General features: G+C 41.9%; 1 protein-coding gene across 1 annotated transcript; it reads left to right on the top strand.

Annotated features, from left to right (window-relative positions):
- The first annotated feature begins 4,104 nt into the window (after window positions 1-4,104).
- Window positions 4,105-15,806, top strand: LOC311103640 (zinc finger protein 281-like). The gene is made up of 7 exons (XM_084145246.1): window positions 4,105-4,214; window positions 6,688-7,150; window positions 10,013-10,108; window positions 10,371-10,497; window positions 10,897-10,980; window positions 11,126-11,244; window positions 11,578-15,806. The coding sequence occupies exons 2-7, from the start codon at window positions 6,743-6,745 to the stop codon at window positions 13,180-13,182; spliced, it is 2,439 nt and encodes an 812-aa protein (XP_084001372.1). The 5' UTR covers window positions 4,105-4,214; window positions 6,688-6,742; the 3' UTR covers window positions 13,183-15,806.
- The last annotated feature ends 8,572 nt before the right edge of the window (window positions 15,807-24,378 follow it).

Genomic DNA, 24,378 nt, shown 5'->3' with positions numbered 1-24,378 from the left:
GATGATTTAGCAATGTGCAAGAGAATATTGATGAGTTACAGTAATAGAAAGGTCAAGAAAGGTCTGAGAATGGAATTCTAAAGGCAAATAGATGTAATATAATTGTAAAATGAACGATTCATTATACAAGGCATGAAGCTTAAGTTACAAAGCATTAACAACCATGACAAGGCATATTCTAGGCATGATCAAAGAGGGTGAGCGAGAGAGAAGTCATAGCCAGAAAGGCCATGTCCCCAAGAGTCCCTGGGGAGGAAAGAGCGAAGAGTATCTCACCAGCGCAGGTCAGGAACAAAGAAAAGGAGACAATGAATCTGAGACCCCTTTACATAAACTGTGTTGATTGGATTCAAAATCTGAGTTGTTCACCAATAGTATTACTGTAAAGTTAACCTCCAATCAGATATTAGACCTACAGAATGTAAAGACAACTGAACCTCTGCTTCACAGAGGTGTGACAGAATGGAAGATGTCAAGAGCAACACAAAGGCTGAATTCCTAAGACAACACAAAGGAAATCCTTGTATACAGTGTAAAGACTCACTTGGGGGGGCTAGGCCACCCTACAGACCTGTTCATCCTTGGTAGTCAAGGATAGCTTGCAGGTACAGACTAGCTCTCTCCTCAGTCTCCTCTGCGCAGAGAGAGGATTGGTTTACCTGGGGGTGCGGTGGTGGTGAAGCCTCTGACGCCTTTCTGTCCCATCCACATCCTTAACCGCTGGGCTGGAAGGAGACAGTGATGGAAAGCTGATCTTTATCTATCCTCGAACTGACAATACAATGATACAATTTATAGAACCTGAAAGGGTTCTTCGCCTGTCCCCATAGGAGAACCCTTTGAAGAACCCTTTTTGGTTCCAGGTATAACCCTCATGGTGGAAAAAGTACCCAATTGTCATATTTGAGTAAAAGTAAAGCTACCACAATAGAAAATGACTCAAGTAAAAGTAACCCAGTAAAATTCTACTTGAGTAAAGGTCTAAAAGTATTTGGTTTAAAATATACTTAAGTATCAAAAGTCAATGTAATTACTAAAATATACTTAAATATCAAAAGTAAAAGTATAAATAATTTCAAATTCCTTATATTTGTGATGGGTGATTTGAAGGAGTCAGGCGCAGGAGGGTAAATCACAGAATAACAGGATTTATTCCGGAATACAGAGTTACGCAGTAATGCGTCAAAACAGTCCAGTGTGCAAAACAGGTGCACTGGAACCAACAAGGCACACGGGGAAAATAACCTGGCAATACAAAATACAAGGAGCTCCACCGAGCTTCACTATCCTCACAATAAACAATCACACACAAAGACAAGGGGGCAGAGGGAACACTTATACAGGTACTGATGAGGGGATATGAACCAGGTGTGTGTAATGAACAAGACAAAACCAATGGAATTATGAAATGAGGAATGGCAGTGGCTAGAAGGCCGGTGACGGCGAACGCCGAAGCCTGCCCTAACAAGGAGAGGAGGCAGTTTCGGAGGGAGTCGTGACAATATTAGGCAAACCAGACAGCAACATCTTCTTGTTTTTTTTATTTACAGATAGTCAGAGGCACACTCCAACATTCAGACATCATTTACAAACAAAGCATGTGTGCCGCCAGATCAGAGGCAGTAGGGATGACCAGGGATGTTCTGTTGATAAGTGTGTGAATTTGACCATATTCCTGTCCTGCTAAGCATTCAAAATGTAACAAGTACTTTTGGGTGTCAAGGAAAATGTATGGAGTAAAAAGTACAATATTTTCTTAAGGAATGTAGTGAAGTAAAAGTAAAAGTAGTCAAAAATATAAATAGTAAAGTAAAGTACAGATACCCCAAAAGACTTCTTAAGCAGTACTTTAAAGTATTTTTACTTAAGTACTTTACACCATTGACCCCTGTAGCTCAGTTGGTAGCGTGTGGCGCTTGCAACGCCAGGGTTGTGGGTTTGTTTCCCACGGGGGGCCAGTATGAAAATGTATGCACTCACTTAACTGTAAGTCGCTCTGGATAACAGTGTCAAATAAAATGTAAATAACCCTTTTGGGTTCCACGTAGAACCCTTTCCACAGAGGTTCTACTTGGAGCCAAAAAGGGTTCCCCTATGGGGACAGCCGAAGGACCCTTTTGGAACCCTTTTTCTAAGAGTGTGGTCCTGTGTGTGTGTGTGTGTGTGTGTGTGTGTGTGTGTGTGTGTGTGTGTGTGTGTGTGTGTGTGTGTGTGTGTGCGAGAGAGATAGAGGGTGTTGGTCCCAGAGTGTGTCTCACAGTATGTGGTAGTAGAGTATGGTAGTATTGTTAAAGAGGTGTCTTGCTATGCATACTAATGATAAAAATCAACCAAACGTCCACATTGATCACCTCAGTGTATATCTTCAAGCAGTGGCCCTGATGAACTTTCTGTTTAATGGAGGGGAATGTTTAATGTATGCCCATATCTTTACATTATCACCATCTAATCTCTGATCATCCCATAGATCTCTCCACAACAGCCATATGCACCCCAGCCTAGCATTGTGTCACACTGCTGAATTTGATGATTAGAGAAGTCCTAATGCATATTTAAACGCTTTGAGATGAGAAGTGAGTTCAAATATACAGCTGCTGTCAGCAATATGGGTTGTTATCAGGAATATATTAAGAAGACGGGGGAGGGCAGTGGGGCACACATCAAAAGGCAACCCACTGACCCTCTGCATTAACTCATACCGTCTCCATTTCAATTATGCTCTCCTCTGAATTAATTGGGTTGTTAACACAGGCAATTAGGAGTCAGGCTGAGGCCAGAGGAAAAGGGGGATATAGTCTGATGAGTGGTGGTTAGATATATACACATTCATTCACACAGCCAGTAGATCTATGGGGCACTTATTCATATCCAATTCAGAGATGCCGCATCACTTCAGAGAACGTCTCTAATGACTGTTCCTCCCTTGGCTAGTTTGATGTGTGTTGTTAGTAGGCTATTCTTTCCCTCTCTCTTTCATTCTCTTTTCATATTTTCAGGACCACTACTTGTTTTTAAGGGTCGCTCTGTTCACAGGAGACCAGACCACTGTGACTAATTAGTCTGAAGCTATTTCAGGAATTTATTTATTTTGTGCTAGATATGCCACAATATCCATGCAGCACAGTAGCATTGAATAGCAGAGCTCTATCAATGTACACTTTTAAGAGATGGTGAGGTGTCCTATTTTTTTCAGTAATTGGGACCCAGGGGGACAGTCACAGTTTTGAAACGTGTACACAATGAGGGAGGCGAAATATCCTCAAGGCTGGAACATAGTTTTAAGAAACCATTATTCACACTGTCAATAGTTTATTAATTTTTTTACCTAGGTTTCAGTAAATAACTAATTAGATATTGTGGATGCATAGTCTACCCTAAATGTTAAATACTCAATCTGTAATTTCAATAGCCTGACCCTACCATTTTGTTAGGTAGAACATAGGCTAAACAACGAATGGAGTAATGCGACTTTAGATTTTGGTTTATGATAGACAGTTGTACTAAATTCACAAGGCATGTACATTCTTCAAGAATCAATGGGTATCCTGGAACATTGCACATTATTATTTATGTTTTTTGCATATTTGATTTCCACATAGGCAACTACAACTAATCACAAACCCTTTTATAAACTGATGACAGCGTTTTCATAAAATTCTAACATTTTTATTATAAATTTAATCTGGTTTAGGTAGTTAAAAGACATTGGGCTCCCGAGTGGCACAGCGGTCTAAGGCACTGCATCTCAGTGCTTGAGGCGTCACTACAGACCCCCTGTATCACAACCGGCCAATCAGGTGTAGGCTGTCATTGTAAATAAGAATTTGTTCTTAACTGACTTGCCTAGTTAAATAAAGATAAAAACATTAGACCTATCAGTTATGCTAACATGAATGAAATGGCACAGCACAGCACCTTCAGTTAACCAAATTACACTGATATTTCTGTTGAATTTGGTGTACGTTGTTCAAAATGATAACGCATATGTCTCCGCACTGCGTGTTTATTCCCGGCACAGTGCTCCCCTGCCCAGATCAAAGCGTGCGTCTATGACTCTTAGCAGGACCCGTCCGCTATACCCATAATTCCCCGCGCTGAGACAAAATGAAGGAATACAGCCACTGCGGGAGAACAATATTTGGGCTCTAAAGATTGAAACAGACGACCAAAGGTGAAATAAACCAGCCGAAAGAGCTATTGGTGGTCATGCACTGGTAAGATAAAAGGAAATATACATTTTGGGCGAGTTTAAATATGGGAAAATCCGGCAAGAGTGTGGGACAGACAACAAAGCGCAACGCTAGCTAGCATACCGTTGCTGGAGCCGAGCATCAATTGTTCGCTTGAGTTGCATGGGCCATTTGTTATGGGTACGTCGCACAAAATGCTCAGTTATGTTTTCGTTCAGTCCTCACCCAATGTCTGTTAGAGGTTCAAGTAGTATATATTAACCTTATCAACTGTTTTAATTAGTTAGCCAGGTATTATCTATTTCATAACCGAAAATTTTAAATGAAGTGCTCGAAATATGTTGACGAATGACGACACACCGTGTTGTCTGAAATCGCTTGCGAGTGCAAAGGCCGACTCGCAAATTTGTCAATCAAAATTATTTTAGAATGAATTCCATAACTTGGAATCGATGTAGGATTACGTCAGGCGAGAACGTCAGATCATCACATGTTTGGTGTAATGTTAAATTCAGTATATGGTCTAATTTATTTTTACCGAGTATTACTGTTATGCTGATGGCCATATTAGCTAATAATTGCATGATCCTGTATCACAAAGGGCCTGGCAGGCTGGTTAGCCAAATGGCTAATTGCTTGGTGGCTAGCCAGACGTTAGCAGTAGTTAGCTAGTTAGCGGTCTTTCTAGCCCCAGTGAGTGACACTCGATGAATAAATCACAGTTTATCTCTGGGAACCGATTTGTCGCGCACTTCATTATTTTTGAACACTGAAGACATTTTAATTTTCAACTAACGCTTGCTTACAATACATACCATTTTGCTTTAGCATGTTACCTATGCATTTGTTAGCTAGCTGTTAGCTTTATTTGGTATCAGCATGCTAGCAAGTTGCATCCAATGCAATGGATGCATAGGTAAAATGCTAGCTAGCAATGCTGGTGGAGACAATGAAGTTCAGAGACACGATTAAGTTATTTGTGATAAATGTGAAGCTATTCAAATTAACTGTGTTTTGTGAATGAAAACACACTATTGAAAAGCCATTCACCTGAATAAAAGAAATTGGCTAGGTAATGGTAGTCTGGATAATGTTATAATTATGAAATTGCTGCTTGAAATATTTGTTTATAGCTATTTCACCCGAGTTAGGCTACATCAGTGCCTCTGATGTTTTCCTCAAGGTGTGATGCACTGGTTTTTGGATGCTGTTGTTCCTCTCATTCTAAAAACTCCATTTTGATTTTGCCTTTTGGAATCCTCTGTTATTCCTCGTGGCATTATAAAGTAGCACAGCAGCCGAGACATGACTAACTTCAGTCATCTCAAATTTCATGGTATGATGGTAGCTAGTTAGTTTAGAAAATTGTTAATTTTTAACAGTATGAGTTGTATCTTGTGAGATCTACCTAAACTTCCTGTAGCTATACACAAGTATATTACAGAGCCAACGTTTTGCATTATACCCATGGTATCATTTTGCTTCTTGATAGAGTATTTCAGTGGCTAGGACTGGCTACTCTTGCTTGGTCTCTTATCTTTGTTTAACTTTAGCTCTTGTTCGATGGGTGTCCTATGATGATGACGACCCATAGTCACAGAATAAAATGCAGAAATTGACCTTCCCACTACCTGTCGAACCTAACTGGGCTCTCGCCTCTTTTTAGTTAATTAGCCTAGTCCTTAAATAGGATGACAGATTAACACGCAGCTTCAGGTTCATTCTGCTCTCTCCTCGTAGGATGTCAGGGTTTAGCATATTATAGGCTATACCTTATACCCAGGTTAATTTAGCTGCATCTGAGGTTGACTGAAGACTTTCTAAAAGTAGCCTAATACTTCACCCTGTTGTTTTTAGGATGCCATAATTCACACAAGTCAGACTCCAGACCATGGCTGTGTGTTGTTGACCCACAAACCCTCATTATTAATCCGGCTAAGCACTTGATGGGGAGATCAGAGGGCATGAGACTGATTCCTCAGGGACAGCCCATCATAACAATGCCGCTCTTCCAGGCACTGCCTGTCTAGACAGAATTTATTTAATGATAATTGGTGTCAGCAGCACATGTAAACAAAAACAAACCATCATAGATCACTGATGAAAAGGCCACACAGATGTTAATGTTTCCTTCCCACTCATCCGGGAGTGCTGCGGCTTCACCCTGTGCTCCTCTCAACTATGTCTATGCGATGTATGCTATCTGGGGAGATAAACACATTTGCTCCTGAGTGGCGCAGCGGTCTAAGGTACTGCATCTCAGTGCTAGAGGCGTCACTACAGACCCTGGTTCGATTCCAGGCTGTATCACAATCCGGCCGTGATTGGGAGTCCCAAGGGCGGCGCACAATTGGCCCAGCGTCATTGTAAATATGAATTTGTTCTTAACTGACTTGCCTAGTTAAATAAAAGAGCAAAAAACACATCCGTTCGCTGTAACATATGGACAATAACGTTGTATTGCATTGTACTTCAGCTCCTGCTCTTTCTTTCCCAGGATGGTTCCGGTTGGCTCCCTGTAGTTGAACCCGCCCACCACCACCAAGTTCATCATGAGCATCATTCAAGACAAACTAGGTAATGACTTCCTGCGCTCCAATGGGAGCATGGACTCCAACTTCTCCCCTGGCATGATCATGTTCAGTCACCTGCCCCCTGTGACCAGCTTCACCCGGCTGGCCGCCCAGTCCGTTATGCAGGACCTGCCAGGCCCCCACGAGATGATCCTGAAGAAGGAGCGGGACTCTCCAGACTGCAGCATGGCCGGGGTGGGCGGCCTGGGGGGGTATGGAGGGGTGGGGGACTATGTTCATGCCATGGACATCAAGCAGGAGAAGATGACAGAACATGACTACCGTCTGCCGCTGTACCCTGGAGGCCTGGGGAAGAGCACAGAGCTCCTGGAGGTGTCCATGGGCAACCACCAGAACCTGCTGGTGCATGACCTTAGCCTAGGCAACGTAAGGCCTTCTGATACATTGATACTAATAGGGATGGTTTCCCATACACACCTTTGTAGCTCAGCTGGTAGAGCACGGCGCTTGTAACGCTAAGGTAGTGGGTTCGATCCCCGGGACCACCCATACACACACAAAAATATGTATGCACGCATGACTGTAAGTCACTTTGGATAAAAGCGTCTGCTAAGTGGCATATTATTATTATTATTATTATTATTATTATTAAGCCTAGTCGTGGACTAAAAAGCATTCTCAATGGAGATTCTCCATTGGAAGAGCTTTTTAGTCCAGGACTAAGATTAATCTGTGTCCGGGAAACCAGACCGTAATGTTGTTCTTCACACCAGAGAATTTAAGGCCAGGCACCACACCCTAATAGGGATTTTTTTTTAATCTTAATTGTATCACAATCAACTTTTACCAGTTGGATGTAGACACAAATTACTTTTTTGTATTACACATTTTCAGACATTTTATTAAAATATGAAAATTGGGCAATGGATCATTAAATATGCACTTGATTGCATATCACACAAATCCATTTATCTGGACACTGGATGAAGTCAGCCTAAATATTTTGGTTTAATTTTAAGACACTCCAGGACCGGACTTGTCAAGAGCAGATTGTGGGTAAATACTTTTTTCATTTTTCTATCTGTAAAATACTAAAGACATAGACGTACGTAAAAAGTATTTTTGGCAAATTTTTCCAAACAAGATCTTACCTAGAAGAAAAAATAGACAAGATATCAACAATTTCCTCTGGGCAAGTCTGGCGAATGTATCTAAGCATAACCATACAGATTTTGGTGAAGGCAGATGCTTCTGAAGCTGAGGAAAATGAGTTGGCTAGTGGGAAGAGTCTGACTTTCGGTGAATGGCAGTTAGACAAGTACAGTGAAATTAGGCTACCAAATGCCTATTTAGACCCAATCACCATCTCTTCAAAGTAAGTTACTAAATAGTCCAGTTTGTAGTATTCTCTATGAAATAGGCTTTTAAATTGTGTAATTCAATGTAGTGAACTTTGAATTGATTGTATGTGCATTTGAAAGTGGTTAAAATTAATACAAATTTTGATGACTAGGATGATAAACTAAAGAAAATATACATTTTCATCTAGTTTTTGACATTTTTATGTAGATTTTGGGGAAATACTAATATTAATGGACCAAAATACCAACAAATCTCAAAAATGGATAGGTAAATGCAAAAATGTCATTTCAGCCTATGGTGCCTGGCCTTAACCCACACCAAATCTCCCTCTTTTGTTATGTTAAAAAATAAGTATGACATTTATATTTACAAGTCCCGTGTAGCTCAGTTGGTAGGGCATGGCGCTTGCAACGCCAGGGTTGTAGGTTCGATTCCCACGGGGGGCCAGTATGGGGAGAGATTTTTTTTTTTATGCACTCACTAACTGTAAGTCGCTCTGGATAAGAGCGTCTGCTAAATTACTAAAAATGTACAAGGAGGAACATGGGTAAAAAAAATGTTCCGGAGGTTTGGTTGGTCAGATGTCCACCTGCCTTTCGGGGTGCGGGCTTGTAAAATAGCCAATCTCACCAAAGACTGATGGATAAGGGGAATGGGGGGGGGGGCAGAGAGGGAGGATTTAGTAATGGTGACCTAAGTCTAGGGCATCAGATGCAGAATATGTCCCTCCCAAAATGATTGTCATTGAGCCTCTCAGTATGAATGGAAACGTATTGGCAAGGACACGGTCGTCTTGTTTGAGCTTGCACTCACACATTGTCTTCTACACACACACACACACACACACACACACACGCTCTCTCTCTGCCTAACAATAGCCAGGCTCCAGAGTTTACTAGGCAGCACTTGGCATGCTCATTGAAAAGCTAGACATCATTTCCTGCTCACTAAATATGGTTTAATAGTTTATCCAAGGACATCTTAGAGAATGCATTACATTAACTTTGAGATGATCAGCAGCAGGTATGGCGGCAGACTACAGTAGTCGGATACACCTTTTGTGTAAGGATTTTTTTGTTATTATCCGTACACATTTCTGATTATATTAATGAGGAGAATGGAAGACAAAAAAAAATCTCCCCTCAAAAAGGCGATTCCCTACTACAGTTAGGAGTAGTTTCATTTGGAGTGCAGTCAGGATAATGGCATGCATGTGAGCTTGCAGCCATTTTGAGCCCACTGGGCCTGCGCTCGTTTGTTTGAGGACATGAGACGGGTTTGTTTTGGCTAGCCTCACCCCTGATCTAATACAATGATTGGTTGATATAGGAAATAGGATGCCATTTCAGACAAAGCCATACAGTAATAAAGTGTAATTGAAATGGCAGTGGGGGGGTAATTAAAATGAGGGAGGGGGGATCAATGTCCCAATGAATCCCAGTGCCCCTCCCATTTCCTAAACCACAGACCCTTTTGTTTGAAGATGGCTCTTCATAGTGGGTGAACAACCTGCTGAATATTGATGAGTCTGTATTTAGACTTGAGCCGCTAGTTAATCAACAGTAGGCCTTTTCTATAGAATACTAAGTGTGTCTCAAATGACACCCTATTCCCTTTATATAGGCCATTTGGCATGCATCCTAAATGAACAGCAGCTCTCCCTTTTGAATGACAGCTTAACTGTGTCAGGAGAGATGAACAGAGGGAGCCATAAATATGTGGTTTATTACTCTACCTTCTGGCACCTCACCAAGGCAGCCCTCTGCAATGGCTCAAATGAGCTTTCACTAGATGCTGCATGAGTCTGTGTTTTTGGGAATGTGTGACTGAACTAGGCTCTTCACATTCTCTCAAGTGCTAATTTATTTGTCCGTCTTCTCTCTCCTCCCTCTCTCGCTCTGCGCCTCCCTTTTGTCATCCTCCCAGCTGCCGAGTCGGTTAGGAAAGGAGTCCTCAGGAAGGAGAGGTCGAAGGTCAAATGGTGAGGAGGGCAAGCCCAGGAGAAAACGTGGAGATCCTAAGGTGTGTGAACTGTCCTTTCTATTCAAGTTGTATGTGTTTGATATGCATCCTACGTTATCTTGGTTTAGATAAGATTCATTCACTGAAATTTGCACTGGAATCCATTGTTTCATTTTTCAATAGTTGAGCATCCATTACATCTAAGTATTTTTTTTTCCTGACCTTAATTTCTATCTTCAGTGAAACAATCATGCATTAAATGAATGAGTTAAATTGAATTTGGTAGTTGAATTGACCCCCTCTTCCTCCTTTTGTCCAACAGCAATCAATGATGCTTGATGCAGATGGAGGCAGCCTGTGGCCCAACGGGAAGCTCCACATCTGTGAGCACTGCAGCGCATCCTTCAGGAGTTCCTACCACCTGCGCAGACACGTCCTCATCCACACAGGTACCCAGGCCCCTACTGACTGATCAACTGTGCTCATTTTTTATCTGGTAGTTTTTTTAATGAAAAATGATCTCTTGAGGAACATTTTTCACTTTCACTAATGAAAGAAGTGCAGTATTTGTGTTGAATTGAATAGACAGACAATATGTTTGTTATGGGAGGTCCTCATTCACACAGGTACCTAGGCCACTGATAAAAATGTCTGTTCATTTCTAGCATTCTGTATGGTCTCGGTTAGTTTCTCACTAGATTATAAAACCAAAAAGATCTCCAGAAATGTTTGGAATAGTTATTGTGTGTTAGTCACTGTAGGAAACTTTTAAATGAAACCAGTGCCGTATTAGTTTTGAATGGAGTAGGCAGACACAGAGGATTTAACTTAAAGTGGTGTTGCCTTAGGTGAAAGGCCGTTCAGGTGCAGCCAGTGTAACATGAGTTTCATCCAGAAGTACCTACTACAGCGGCACGAGAAGATCCACAGCGGTGAGTGGAATGTGTCATCCCACACACACGTCAAGCACACTAATGACGTGTGAGCGACACACACATTAAAGGACCTTTATGCACCAATAGTTGGATGACACAATGAGACAAATCTTTAGATTTTCTGTGATGTTTCCCATGACAGGAGAGAAGCCTTTTTGCTGTGACCAGTGTAACATGCGCTTCATTCAGAAATACCACATGGAGAGACACAAGAGGACCCACAGTGGAGAAAAGCCATATAGATGTGAGACCTGCCAACAGGTTAGTGACCTCCTCATGGAAACCCTACTGAAATATGATGATGTGTGTGTGTTGGGAGGACGGTGGTTATGATGTATGTATGCTTTTAACCTGTGAAATTCTATGTGGAAGCAGCAGCACTTTTGAATGGCCAAGACAAATTTTCCCTCAGGGACAATAAAGTAAATCCTAATATGCCCACTTCCATTATGGCATGAGGCATGACCTGACAAGTTATATTTCTCAGGATTTAGTAGTGTTAAATGTTAGTGCAGTTTGAATGAAATGTCTTTGTGTCTATCCCATTCTGCTGTTTACAATCTGTACCCTACTTGTGGTCTCCCTGCCCTGCAGTTTTTTTCCAGGACAGACCGATTACTCAAGCACAAGCGAACCTGTGGAGAAGCCATAAAGAAGGGTCTGGAGCCCGGGATGTTGGACCTGGGCTGTGAGGACATGGGGCAGGGCAGCTACGGAATCACTCAGGGAAACGCTGGGGCCTCGGGCCGGAAGAGGGGCAAGTCTAAAAACTCTGGTGAGGGAGGGGAGCGCAAGAGGAAAAAAGCGGCGGCGCCGGCGGCAGCAGGAGGGCTGGGTGGAGCACACATCCACGGAGCGCCGTCGGGAGGCTACAGTCTCCATGACTACAGCGTGGAGAATCACACAGTGTCCTCGTCCACTCCGCCAGGGCCCAGTATGCACCACGAGCATCACGGCCGAGCCCCTAAGATGGCCTTCAAGAAGGCCAACCGCAAGGCCCTGGACCAGGAGGGCTTGGGGCAGGCCAAGCAGAGCCCTATAGAGCAGGGTGGGGGTGTGGGGATGGTCGGGATGGGCCTCATGCAGGGCTCTGGGGCCAAATCGGGCCCCACCAGCAGCAACTACGACGACGCCATGCAGTTCCTCAAGAAGAGACGCTACCTGAACGCGACCAACAGTGCAGCATCAGGGGCCGGGCTGGCAGGGGGCAGCACCAACGATTATGAGGTCAACGTTGGTCACCTGTCGTCCCAGCAGTCGGTTATCCAGGGGGTGGTCTCAGGCGTGATGGACAGCGACACGCCCCTCAGTCTGCTAGACACCTCCCCCATGGGCGTGGACAAGCAGGACAGGTCAGGGATCCCTGACGAGGTGCTGCAGAGCCTGCTAGACCACTACACCCAGAAACCAGACGGCTCGCACCACGACGTGCACTTTGACCTCAGTGACCAGCACGTGGCGCTGCACCCTGTTTCAGCAGACGGCTCTGACCTGAGCCACGATGCAGACTCCCCCAGCCCGTCTGGAGACAAGACGGTCATCATGCACGAGTACTCCCGCTTCCTGCTGCAGGCCCTGGAGCGCACCAGCCACAACACAGGCTTCCCCCTGGGCCCCGGGCCCCCAGCTACAGGGCCCTTCACCGGCACCCACCAACGCAACATGCTTTTTTCAGACAAGCACGTGTACACTACGTCCCCTCTGGAGTGTGGCTTCGGCCAGCCTGTGGCCTCTCCCACCCTGCCCTCCTCCGTGCCAAAGTCTCACTTTGCGATGCTGTCGGGCTCCTCTCCGCAGCACGGCTTCCACCTAAACAGTCTGGAGCCTGCCACCCACCAGCAGCTTACCCCTTCTCAGGAGCTCACCGACCAGATGGACAAGCAACACTCCTCTTCTTCCCCCTCCTCCTACCAGATCAGCCCGTCTGACCTGGGCAGCCAGAAGGACTCGCAGGACCTGGCTTCTCTGGACCCCTCCAAGGGCTCCTACACGATCGAGAACTTTGCCCAGGCCTTTGGATCCCAGTTCAAGTCGGCCAGCCGCGGCCCCTTGTCATACGGCACTGACTCTAGCGGGGAGGTGGACCACAGGATAAGGACGCCACTCTCCGAATTCTCAGGGTATACTAGTTTGTTAGCCGACGTCAATGAGGCAGTAAGTACAGGTTCCAAAACCCCAACAAGCCAAAGCTACAGATGAGGACCTGGGAGGGGACAGCATTCTGTTGGAGGTTCATGTTTTGTCCTCAGTTTTTTTTAGTGCTCCTATTTTATTCTTATTTTTATTAAGTGAAGTTTTAATAATTATTATAATTATTACACTGCCGCTATGTTTATGTGCCCCACCCCTCTCCCCAGGACTGGTCTTCAAGGCCTATTCAAATGCAATTTTTTAAGATATATTTTTTAAGCAAATATCTATGTATTTAGTCCGTTTTCATTTTTTTGGTGTCATTTTTGGTCTGCTCGTTAATCCTTAGAATGAAAAGTACCTTTTTAAAGCAAACAACACAGTAGCAATGAGCTTGTTTTTTTCTCCCATGAGTTTAAGGGTTTTAGCAATCAACCTTACAATTGTAGCTAGCATAATAATGAGAATAACAATGATGGCGGCAGGGAATAGCCCAGAACTGAAATGGCAAAAAATAAATAATGATATTGTCTGTTACAAGGATAAAAGTATTACTCAGGAAAAAGTGTAGACGGAGGAAATTGTGTAGTGCAGTGAGCACTCATTTTAGAGATGTAAATTTGCAACTACAAAGAGGATGCTTTGTTTGGTTATTTCTTGTGTTTTATACCTTGGTTAATGAGTGCAACAAATAATGGAGACTGCTGCCAGCTCACTTACACTGAGAACACTTTCCACTTAGCTATATAGAGATTATGGTACTTTCTTGTCAATGTGAAACCCATGTTTTCTTTCAATAAGGGCCATATATATTTATAACAATATATATACATGTATAATAACAGCTATAATCATTCTGGGGAACTGCCAGGTGAGGTAGAGGAAGTGTGAGGGGGGGTGGGTTTGGGAGTAAATAGTTTTCCTTGTTTGTTTAAGGAGAACATAGTGATGCTATTCTTTGGCCAATAGAGGTTGCTGTTGGACAGCTGTGGAATGGCCTTCCTCATCTTTCTCCCCTCTTCTTCCTCCTCAATTATTTTATTTCCTTAAAAGAATCCGATTAGCACTTTGAGCCATTTATTTCACTGAATAAACTAAACTACCCCATAGGATCATGGAAGACATTTGAAACAAACTGACTTGCTTTCTAAAGAGATGTGTTGTGTTGATCAGGTTGGGTTGGGTTGGGGATACTACCGTATGCAGATGTGGGTTGGTGGGGTTGAATATATCTTGAGCAATGGGTTGTTGTGGGAAGGTGGGCTTTGGTTGGGATGCCCTATGTTTGGATGGCATGGTCTCATTTGGGAGGGGATGTGAGGGGATGGGGTGGTTTGTGCCTGTGGAGTTTTTTATTAGCATTATCTCCTGGATGTTATCACGTGTAGGACATGGGGGGGGGGGGGGGGGGGTGGGTTGTTTTAAGGAGATGTATTAACAGTTAAATTAGGAATAAACGTGTTAAGTAATTCACCACCCTGTTTAGCATCTTTGCTTTACTATTTAAATTTAAAGTTACGTGTATTTAAAGTGGCTGAATATTTCTTCCCGTTACTGAAACAGCCTGGAAACCATGTAAGGAAGTGATCATGTTTAAATTTAACCCATATACCTATAACAAACCCAAAGCATTAGACATTTCTGGTGTGCTGGCAGTACCACAACGGTATTTTATGAGGAATGGGGTGCCTAGTCCTGGAAAATGTTGTCTGCAAAGAAGTTGTGTGCATCCCAAATGGCTCTCTATAAAGTGCACTACTTTGTGCATCCCAAATGGCTCTCTATAAAGTGCACTACTTTTGACCAGGGCCCATAGAAGAATAGGGTGCCATTGTGGACGTACACATTGTCTAAATGAAATATAAATTTCTCTGCATGTGTCTAATGCATCGTTTAATTATGTTAATTCTTGCAGTCCTGCAATTTATCTTTAATTTATTTATGATGAACAATTGCATTTTCTTCCATAGCCACGACTGGCCTTTTGCTAGAAATGCTATCACTCTTTTTTTTATATTCTATTTTCTGTTTTATTTATCCTTTTATTTCCTGATGCCCCTTTTTGTCTTACAGAATCATGAAACACGGCTGAATGACTGCAATGTTGCAATATCATAGGGAACAATGACTGACCACTACAACCATGATCTGTTTTTATTGGATAGGAGGCCGAGGGGTGAGCAAATAAAGACATTGACCTTTTATATACCTCGTTATCACTGTAAACACACAAGTAGGGACAAAAGGTTGGCTGTATGGAGCAGAGATGTTGTCTGTGGCTATTTTTAAACCTTGTGTTAATGACATTTATGGGACCTGTCAAGGAGGGTATGTTATTGCTTTAGGGTTCTGTAAATGCCTAATCATGCCAACCAGTGTTGCAGTCTACAGTTCAATTCCTTGTCTCAAGGGTAACATTTGTTACTTCCTATATTGTTTTAATGTATGCCTATTGTTTACAAGAGAATTTACAAAACACTACATCAAAATCTTGCCCCCGATATGATTCGCATCATACCATTTTTTTGGATCCTTTTATTTTTTTGGTCAGCACACCAAATTTGTAGCTGACGTTATCTTCCCTGTTATTTTGTTCCAGATTCTTGTAATGATTTGCAGGGCTGTACCTGTCCAATGAATTTATAATTGATCAGGGATAAACAATAAATGCTGTTATCGGGATCTTTTGTTGACTTTGGTGTGACACTTATGTGGTTTGTTCTAATGGTGTTTTACACTTTTTCCATGAGGTATACACTTAACTTTTCCATTATCTGGGATTTGTGGGTGTATTGTTGATTGCAAATACTTTCACTGCCAGGAATACTGTTAGTCTGTTGGGCATTTTTATGCTGAATTTACATCATGACTGGTTAAGTCTGTTTGGCAGCAATATCTTTATGCTGCCATACACAGCTTTGCCACCAGGTGGCATTGTCTTTATCATTAGGGCCTACAGTCCTTGTGTTTCTTTCTGTCCCATGACTGGGACTATGTGGTGTTGGTCAGAGATGCATTTTGTGTGCTAATGGTGCGTGGGTCAGCTGTTTGTTCACTGCCACCCACCCGCAGTTGCTAATAACCCATCTGCAACCGCCGACTGTGATGAAGTGAAAATCTGAGGCCTCGACCCAAACTCACAAATATAGAAAATGCTTTGTAGGCTACAGTTGGAGACGGTGGAACGATTTTTTGATAGGGGGTGCAGGATTTTTTGTTGTTGCCTAGTGTAGATATGTTTCTGCTTATTTCTGATATTTTGGTAGGCTATTTCAAAAACTATAGTCAAAAAGACTAAGGTTCTATCTGCATTTTTGTCAAAAATGAGTTATTGATTTAGCCATGTTCTGTTAAATGGTCTCTACCTATATAGTACTCCAATTCATGTTAAGTTCAAAAGAATACAAGAAAAAAATTGCTGATGCCATTCAAACCAATGAGGGTTTGGAACTTTAATGCCAATTCTCAGAATCCATCTTTTTGCAGATAGAACCTTGTATTCCCCAAGCTCTGGATTTGCTAGTCAACTGTCTATAATTAGATACTTGAAGCTTCTCTTGTCATTATACGCTGAGTATACAAAACATTAAGAACACCTTCCTAATATTGAGTTGCACCCCCTTCCCTTTTGCTCTCAGAACAGCCTCAATTCGTCGGGGCATGGACTCTACAAGGTGTCAAGCGTTCCACAGGGATGCTGGCCCATGTTGACTCCAATGATTCTCACAGTTGTGTCAAGTTGGCTGGATGTCCTTTGGATGGTGGAACGTTCTTGATACACACTGGAAACTTTTGAGTGTGTTGCAGTTCTTGGCAAACCGGTGCGCCTGGCACCTACTACCATACCCCGTTCAAAAGCACTTCATGTCATAAATCGATAGAATGAATGCTTCAACCTAGTCGACATCGGTAAAGTTTTCTGTCATCTCTGTATCTTTCACGGAGCAAAGACATTTAGGCACCGGGGAGAAAATGCGAAAGCTCCCCCCAAAAAACTGGAAAGATTTTCTGTGCAAAATTCCAGTTTGACCAGTTGTAAGGAAATAGAAAGCTGTGAAAAATGACCCAACATGTTATCTGATAATATTTGTTTGGCTTGGATGCATATTTTATGTGGTTGAAATACTATCAGCTTTTGTGATACTGATCAAGATAGTACCTCTACAGACGTCCCTAACTGGGCATTCACATTCTCTCAAGATGCTGAAGGAAATAAATATTTATCCACTCCTGTTCACAAGTCAAAATGTACATTTGGTATATCGTTTTACTGCAAGAAATGCTTAATTCTGCAGGGGTTAATATTAAGGCTAGGTGAGAGGTTATAGATCTACAGTTGGTGTCCAGATTTCAGTTTGCATTTAACTCATCTGAACAGTAGGCTACAGTTCCCTTGACGTACCAATAGGCCTATTTGAAGTCCCCATCTTGTGACTGTTGAATTTGTATAGCGTCTCACAATCATCACACACACTGCTATCATCCTCTTTTACCACGTCATCAAAGCTTTCCCAAACATTACTTTTCTGGCCCTCCCTTCTCTTTAGTTTCAACTCTCCATTTCACAGCTTTTCTGTTATTGAATTCAACTCAAATTGTCCTTTTTGCCTCAATGGATCAACATTAACTTTTTCTGCCCATTCCCAGAAGCATTTGGCGATTGACGTATAGGCTATTTGGCTCGCGTAAAGTTAATGCCAATTTATGCTTGCTCTGGTAATGCGTTCCGGAGGCTCCGTACAGAGGGTGTGACGCAAATGCGGTGCTTTCGGAGGCCAAATCGAGCTCCATACCACATCGCCATGCACCCCCCCCCCCCCCAAATTTTTTAACAATGTGGAGGACTCTGTATAGCTCCACATTGACATGATTGGTCGACGGTAGGTGGGGGCGGGAGGTCCTGTATAAACACAACTCACTTCCTTGATAACTTCCTTCACAACAGCTCTGTGGACCTCCCGCCCCAACCTACCGTCAACCAATCATATCAATGCGGCGCTATACAGAGCCCTCCGCATTGTTACAAAATTAGGGGGGGGTGCATGGCGATGTGGTATGGAGCTCAATTTGGCCTCTGCGTGCCTCCGGAGGCTCCGCAATTGCGTCACACCCTCTATACGGAGTCTCCGACCACATTTTCGGATCAAGCATAAATTGGCTCTTAATGCTCTGACTTGCATAGGCTGCATCACAGTAAATGTAAATGTATATGCACTGGTGAGTTGACACCTTGTCAGTTCCTCTTCAGACACTGTTTGAGGAATTAAAGCGCTTCCCCAGGTTATAGTCAGACATAACATTGCCTTGTATTCCATTTCTATGCATTTACATGTAGGAGTATGTGTTGATTTCTGTGAATGTTGTCATTGTAGTGGTGATGTATTTGATAATTGACCTTTGATTAGCCTACAGATTTAGAGTATGTTTCTATTAATTTTTATGACCTGAGTGAATGACCTACTTCTGCCTTGAATTATTAACCAAAACCAGCATTTAGCAGTGATGTAGTCAAATTTAATATCTGTATCGATGTTGCCATGCTGTATTGGCCTATGTGTTTGTCTTTCGTTACACCTTCATGGAAGAATATGTAGCCAACTTTGATAAAAGCTTTCTACTTTATATCTACATGAAGGAGTGCCTTGTGAAGGAGGGCCTACATATGGTTTCACATTGATTTATGGCCAGGAATGCCCAGGTTAGTCAATTCCTTCCCCCATGTTACTGTATGTCTGTGTTGGGATGAATAGTGTATAATACATCAGACATGATAGGTGGTTTAGTCAATGGGCTGTGTTATCCTTTCATACTCCCACATTGTTGACCAATCTGATATGTGGAAGCAATCGCATTGCACATTTCCTGTCATAAATGAAACGTACAGGAAGAAACCCATAATGCCAATAGGGGTGCAGCAACAAGGAAAAATACAGTTTACATACATGTTTGTATTATGGCTCAAATCAATGGAGTTGACTCCCAGTTTGTGCTGAGCGTAATGTCAAGGAGGTGTTCTTGGCTGGTCATCAAGGAGGCCAAGCACTGACTTAACCTTGGCCTCTCTAAACACTGTTTTGATTAAAGCCTAGAGTGGCCTGCCAGTTTTTTTCTCTCTCATCAAAGCACTGGATAACTCAGCAGAGTTGGATCTGGGATGTGTAGGAGAAAGGCTACATATACAGGAGATATTGAGTAGTAAACAATCATGAGAGAGGGAGTTGAACTCCATTCATACTGACCAAGGCCAGACCTGAGCTTGTCCAATCTGGAGCGGCAGGCTTTTCCTCCTCAGCCAGGACTGGGCTTAGGTGTAGATTTGGGGATGGTGCAGTACGGGAGATTCAAGGACATTTTGCCCAAATGTAGATGTAGACCTTCAACTCTGGTTGGACCCCATTCCGTCCTGAAACTGACTGACAGATATCCCAGATACATGATGGTCAGAACTGTTGAATCATGGATCTTTTCAATGAGACTTTCATCTACAGTATAGATGTATGTATGTCTAACTCTAGTGTGGTCGCCAGATCTGGTTGTGCTTTAGCCAACTCCTAAAGATTGTTTTCACACCATATGGCTGAGGAGTTGGCAAAAGCACAAACAGATCTGGAAACCAGGCTCTAGCTCATCCTTATCCCCAACAAAGCATTAAGTAGTTGGGTTTTGTTGTTTAATGCATACCAGTAAGCTTTAAGACTTGGAAGTCAAACTAATGTGTGTTCTTCAAAAAGTCAGTGCAGTATGGTATCTCAGTATGAGAAATGTAAAAAATGATTGATCACTCCTTGGGAAAACACAATGACATAGTGGTACATTTTATTGACTCCATTTCTGAGTCTAATGACTTCCTTGATAATTAGTCATGAGTTATGGTAAATGCTGTAAACTGAGAGAGCAGTTCCTTGTGCTTTGTTAGGAGCTGTCAAGAGGGTATCGTTAAGTGGTCAATTGATCTCATTTTTTTACGATTAAGGTCATGCCGTGTGAATTTGATAGGGGACCATTTTATGTCGTAAAAATCGTGTGACTTTTTTGTCTGTTTTGTTACAGTCATGTTCATTATGGCAGATGTCTGAACTTTGGCAGCTTTTGTTTTGCATCCTGGATTCTTCAGTGTTGAAGTTGTAGCTTGGGTGCCAGGCAGTACATTTCTGTTTTTCCAACTTATTGTCTAGCCAAACGATGCGTAAGCACAGATGGGTCTTTCCACATTACACTTACTGAAAGTGTAACAAAATGGTAACACTATCAGTCATTTACTGTGGAAAGATACAGTATGGTCACGGACACCACCTTCAAGTAGCTATCCTGTGGTCATCAACTCTATTTGCCTGATGGGCCACACTGATCCTTTATCATCTCAATAACACATACAGTATCTATCCCCAAACCAATCTAGGCCAACCTATCCAACTCACATAGAGCAAATAATAAAAGTCCTGCCAGCTGTATTGACCAACTTTTATAGTTGCTTGGCTACACAAATCATTTGAGATTGGGTCATTTCGAGATCTGTGCTTTCATTGTACATTCTGTTCTCCAACTCAACATAGACAATGTATTCTAAAATGGGCAAGGGTATTTGAAAATCCAAAGAAAACATCCAAAGAAAATTGCCATTGTTCTGGAAGGTTTCTGCAATCAGTTTGAGACACCATATATGGATATATTCTATATTACAGCCCCCTCTTGTTCAGGGAAAGGGACTCATCCAACCTGGATTCAGGAGTAGATGTAACATGGTAAACGTAAATCCGGGACGCTGAAATTAGTATGATATGTTACGTTTCGTATGGTATGTATTAATTTGTGGATGTCCATCCATTCCCTATGATACTGTATATCAGAAAACAAATCATGTATGGCAAACATCGCCACAGGAAGTAGGGGTGGTGGGGGTGCAGCAGCACCCCCTGATAAATCAAAATAATTTAGCCCAAATTAGGCTATAAAAAATATTTTCCCCAAAATGATAATACTCCTGTCTGAACAAAAATTAAATACTTCCAAATACTACACGAGAGAGCATAATTTAGCTACAGAGGATCAATAACTTCTAAAAAATAACTGTGGATTAAGTTTTATCACAAGCACTTACAGTCGGGACTCTGGAAGGCCGCAATTTGGGCAGCACACCTGCCAAATATAGAACAGTGAGACATTCACCTATAGATGTATGTGTGTCTAACTCTAGTGTGGTCGCCAGATCTGGTTGTGCTTTAGACAATTCCTAAAGACTGTTTTCACACCATACGGCCGAGGAGTTGGCAAAAGCACAAACAGATCTGGAAACCAGGCTACTCTAGCTCATCCTTATCCTCAACAAAGCATTAAGTAGTTGGGTTTTGTTGTTTAATGCATACCAGTAAGCTTTAAGACTTGGAAGCTAAACTAATGTGTGTTCTTCAAATGGTTAGTGCATTATGGTATCTCAGTATGAGAAAAAAATAATAAACTATTGACCACACCTTGGGAAAACACAATGACATAGTGATACATTTTATTGACCCCATTTCTGAGGAATGACTCCCTTCATATTAGTAATGAGTTACAGCAGTTTACAATCTTTTTACTAACTTTATAGTTGCTTGGCTACAAAAATAATTTGAAATTGAGTCATTTCGAAATCTGTGCTTTCATTGTACATTCTGTTCTTCAACTCAACATAGCCAATTTATTTTAAAATGGGCAAGCGTATTTGAAAATCCAAAGATAAAATGGAAAGAAAATTGCCAATTCTCATGGAAGGTTTGTGCAATCAGTTTGAGAAATAATATATGGATATATTCTATATTAGAGGCATCTCTTGTTCATGGAATGGGGCTTATCCAACCTGGACTCCGGGGTAGACCTAACATAGTAAATGTAAATCTGGGACACTGAAATTAGTATGATATGTTACGTTTTGTATGGACAAGGGTGAAAGTAGATTTAATGTATTCCTGGTACGGGGACCTCCTATGTCTGCATAGCAAGTGCCATGCTCTACCAACTGAGCCACAGGGGAACCCCTATTCATTTAATAGGATCTCTATGGGCCTAATAGTAAAGATTTGTCCTTTAACTTTTAAAATGTATTAGCCTACCTTTTAATGTGGCATAAACACAACCAGTCATGATGTTTTCATGTAGGCTACCTGCACACGTTACTCAGGGATGGCGGAAAGACAGGCGATGCAGGAGAAAATAGTTTTAAAGCCTCATTTACATATTTTTCTGCTTATAATTTTCGACAATTGGTAGGCTATTTGTAAGTCAACTTGTCTAAAATTAGAGACATGCAGCTTCTCTTCTGTCATTACTTGATGCTCGTCTAGAATACTAAATAAAGCCTTGCTCACAAGAATGTCATAAATTGATAGAATGATCAATGCATCATCAACAATCTATACTGAACAAAAATATGAACGCAACAGTGTGTTGGCCCCATGTGTCATGAGCTGAAATACAAATATCCCAGAAATGTTCCACACGCACAAAAAGCTTATTTCTCTCATATTTTGTACACAAATGTGTTTACATCCCTGTTAGTGAGCGTTTCCCCTTTGCCAAGATAATCCATCCACCTGACAGGTGTGGCATATCAAGAAGCTGATTAAATAGCATTATCATTAATTACACAGGTGCACCTTGCGCTGGGGACAATAAAAGGACACTCTAAAATATGCAGTTTTATCACACAACACAATACAACTGATGGCTCATGTTTTAAGGGAGTGTGCAATTGGAATGCTGACTGCAGGAATGCCCACCAGAGCTGTTGCCAGAGAATTGAATGTTCATTCCTCTACCATAACCCGCCTCCAATGTCATTTTAGAGAATTTGGCAGTAACATGCCAGCCCAGGACCTCCACATCTGGCTTCTTCACCTGCGGGATTGTCTGAGGGGGGTGCTGAGGAGTATTTCTGTCTGTAATAAAGCCCTTTTGTGGGGAAAAACTCATTATGATTGGCTGGGCCTGGATCCCCAGTGGGTGGCCCTGACTCCCAAGTGGGTGGGTGTCCTCCCAGGCCTACCCATGGCTGCACCCTTGCCCAGTCATGTGAAATCCATAGATTAGGGCCTAATTTTTTTATTTCAATTGACAGATTTCCTTATATGAACTGTAACTCTGTAAAATCTATGAAACTGTTGAATGTTGCATTTATATTTTTGTTCAGTATAGTTGACATCAGTAAAGTTTTATCTTTCATTTCTGCTTCTCAAACATAGTGACAAATCAGTTTGACTGGTTTTAAGGAAAATAAAAGCTGTAAAAAAAGATCCAACATGTTTTTGATAGTTTTTCAGTTAATCTTGGATGCATATTCTATTTGGTTGAAAATTAAATACTCAGCTTCTAAGCACACATTCGAATTCTCTCAAGATGCTGAAATAAATAAATAGTATTTTCCAGAGATCTGTTCTGGAGACAAAATTAACATTTGGTCTATCATTTTACTGCGAGGAATACTTAATTCTGCAGGAGTTAATATTATAATAGGCTACTACATGTGAGGACTACATTCAGTGTTAAAGCTTCAGTTACTATTCCAACTATTAGGCTACACCCTTAGAAAAAAAGGTTCCATCTAGAACCTAACAGGGTTCTTTGGCTGTCCCCATAGGACAGGGATCATCAATTAGATTCAGCCACGGGACAATTTTTTCTTGAGCGGATGGTTGGGGGACCGGAACATAATTACAAATCATTTGACTGCAAATTGACCGCAAGAATCCCAAACAGATATAATATTTGACTAAAACATAATCATTTCAAACCTTGCTTACATTTGTATACGATCACGTGTCTCTCTAATATACTTGGGAATACTTGGGAACAGATTTCTCAAATTAAAATCTCTCCTGGTGTTTTTACAGTCTTTTATGTCCAACAATAAAACATTAAAATAAAATATTTCTTTTTTTTGCTTAGAAAACTTGGGGGGTCCAAATAAAACCACCCATGGGCCAGGGGAACCCTGCCATAGGAGAACCCTTTTAAGAACACTTCTTGGTTGCAAGTAGAACCCTTTTGAAATCCATGTAGAACCATTTACACAGAGGGTTCTACATGGAACACAAAATAGTTCTACCTGGAACCAAAAAGGGTTATCCTATGGGGACAGTCGAATAACCTATTTGGAACCCTTTTTTCTAAGAGTGTACTCCACTCTAAAATAATTCCGGTATCCATACAGTGCCATTTGATAAATGCAAAGAGACATCACTTACAAAACACCCAAAAGTGTTATGAATGACATTCAGTGATTGTCATCATTCA

The sequence above is a fragment of the Coregonus lavaretus genome (assembly GCF_964263955.1).
Source record: "Coregonus lavaretus genome assembly, chromosome: 28".
Classification (NCBI taxonomy): Eukaryota; Metazoa; Chordata; class Actinopteri; order Salmoniformes; family Salmonidae; genus Coregonus; species Coregonus lavaretus.
The sequence above is the reverse complement of the archived record's forward strand: the minus strand, read 5'-3'. Positions and strand labels throughout refer to the sequence as shown.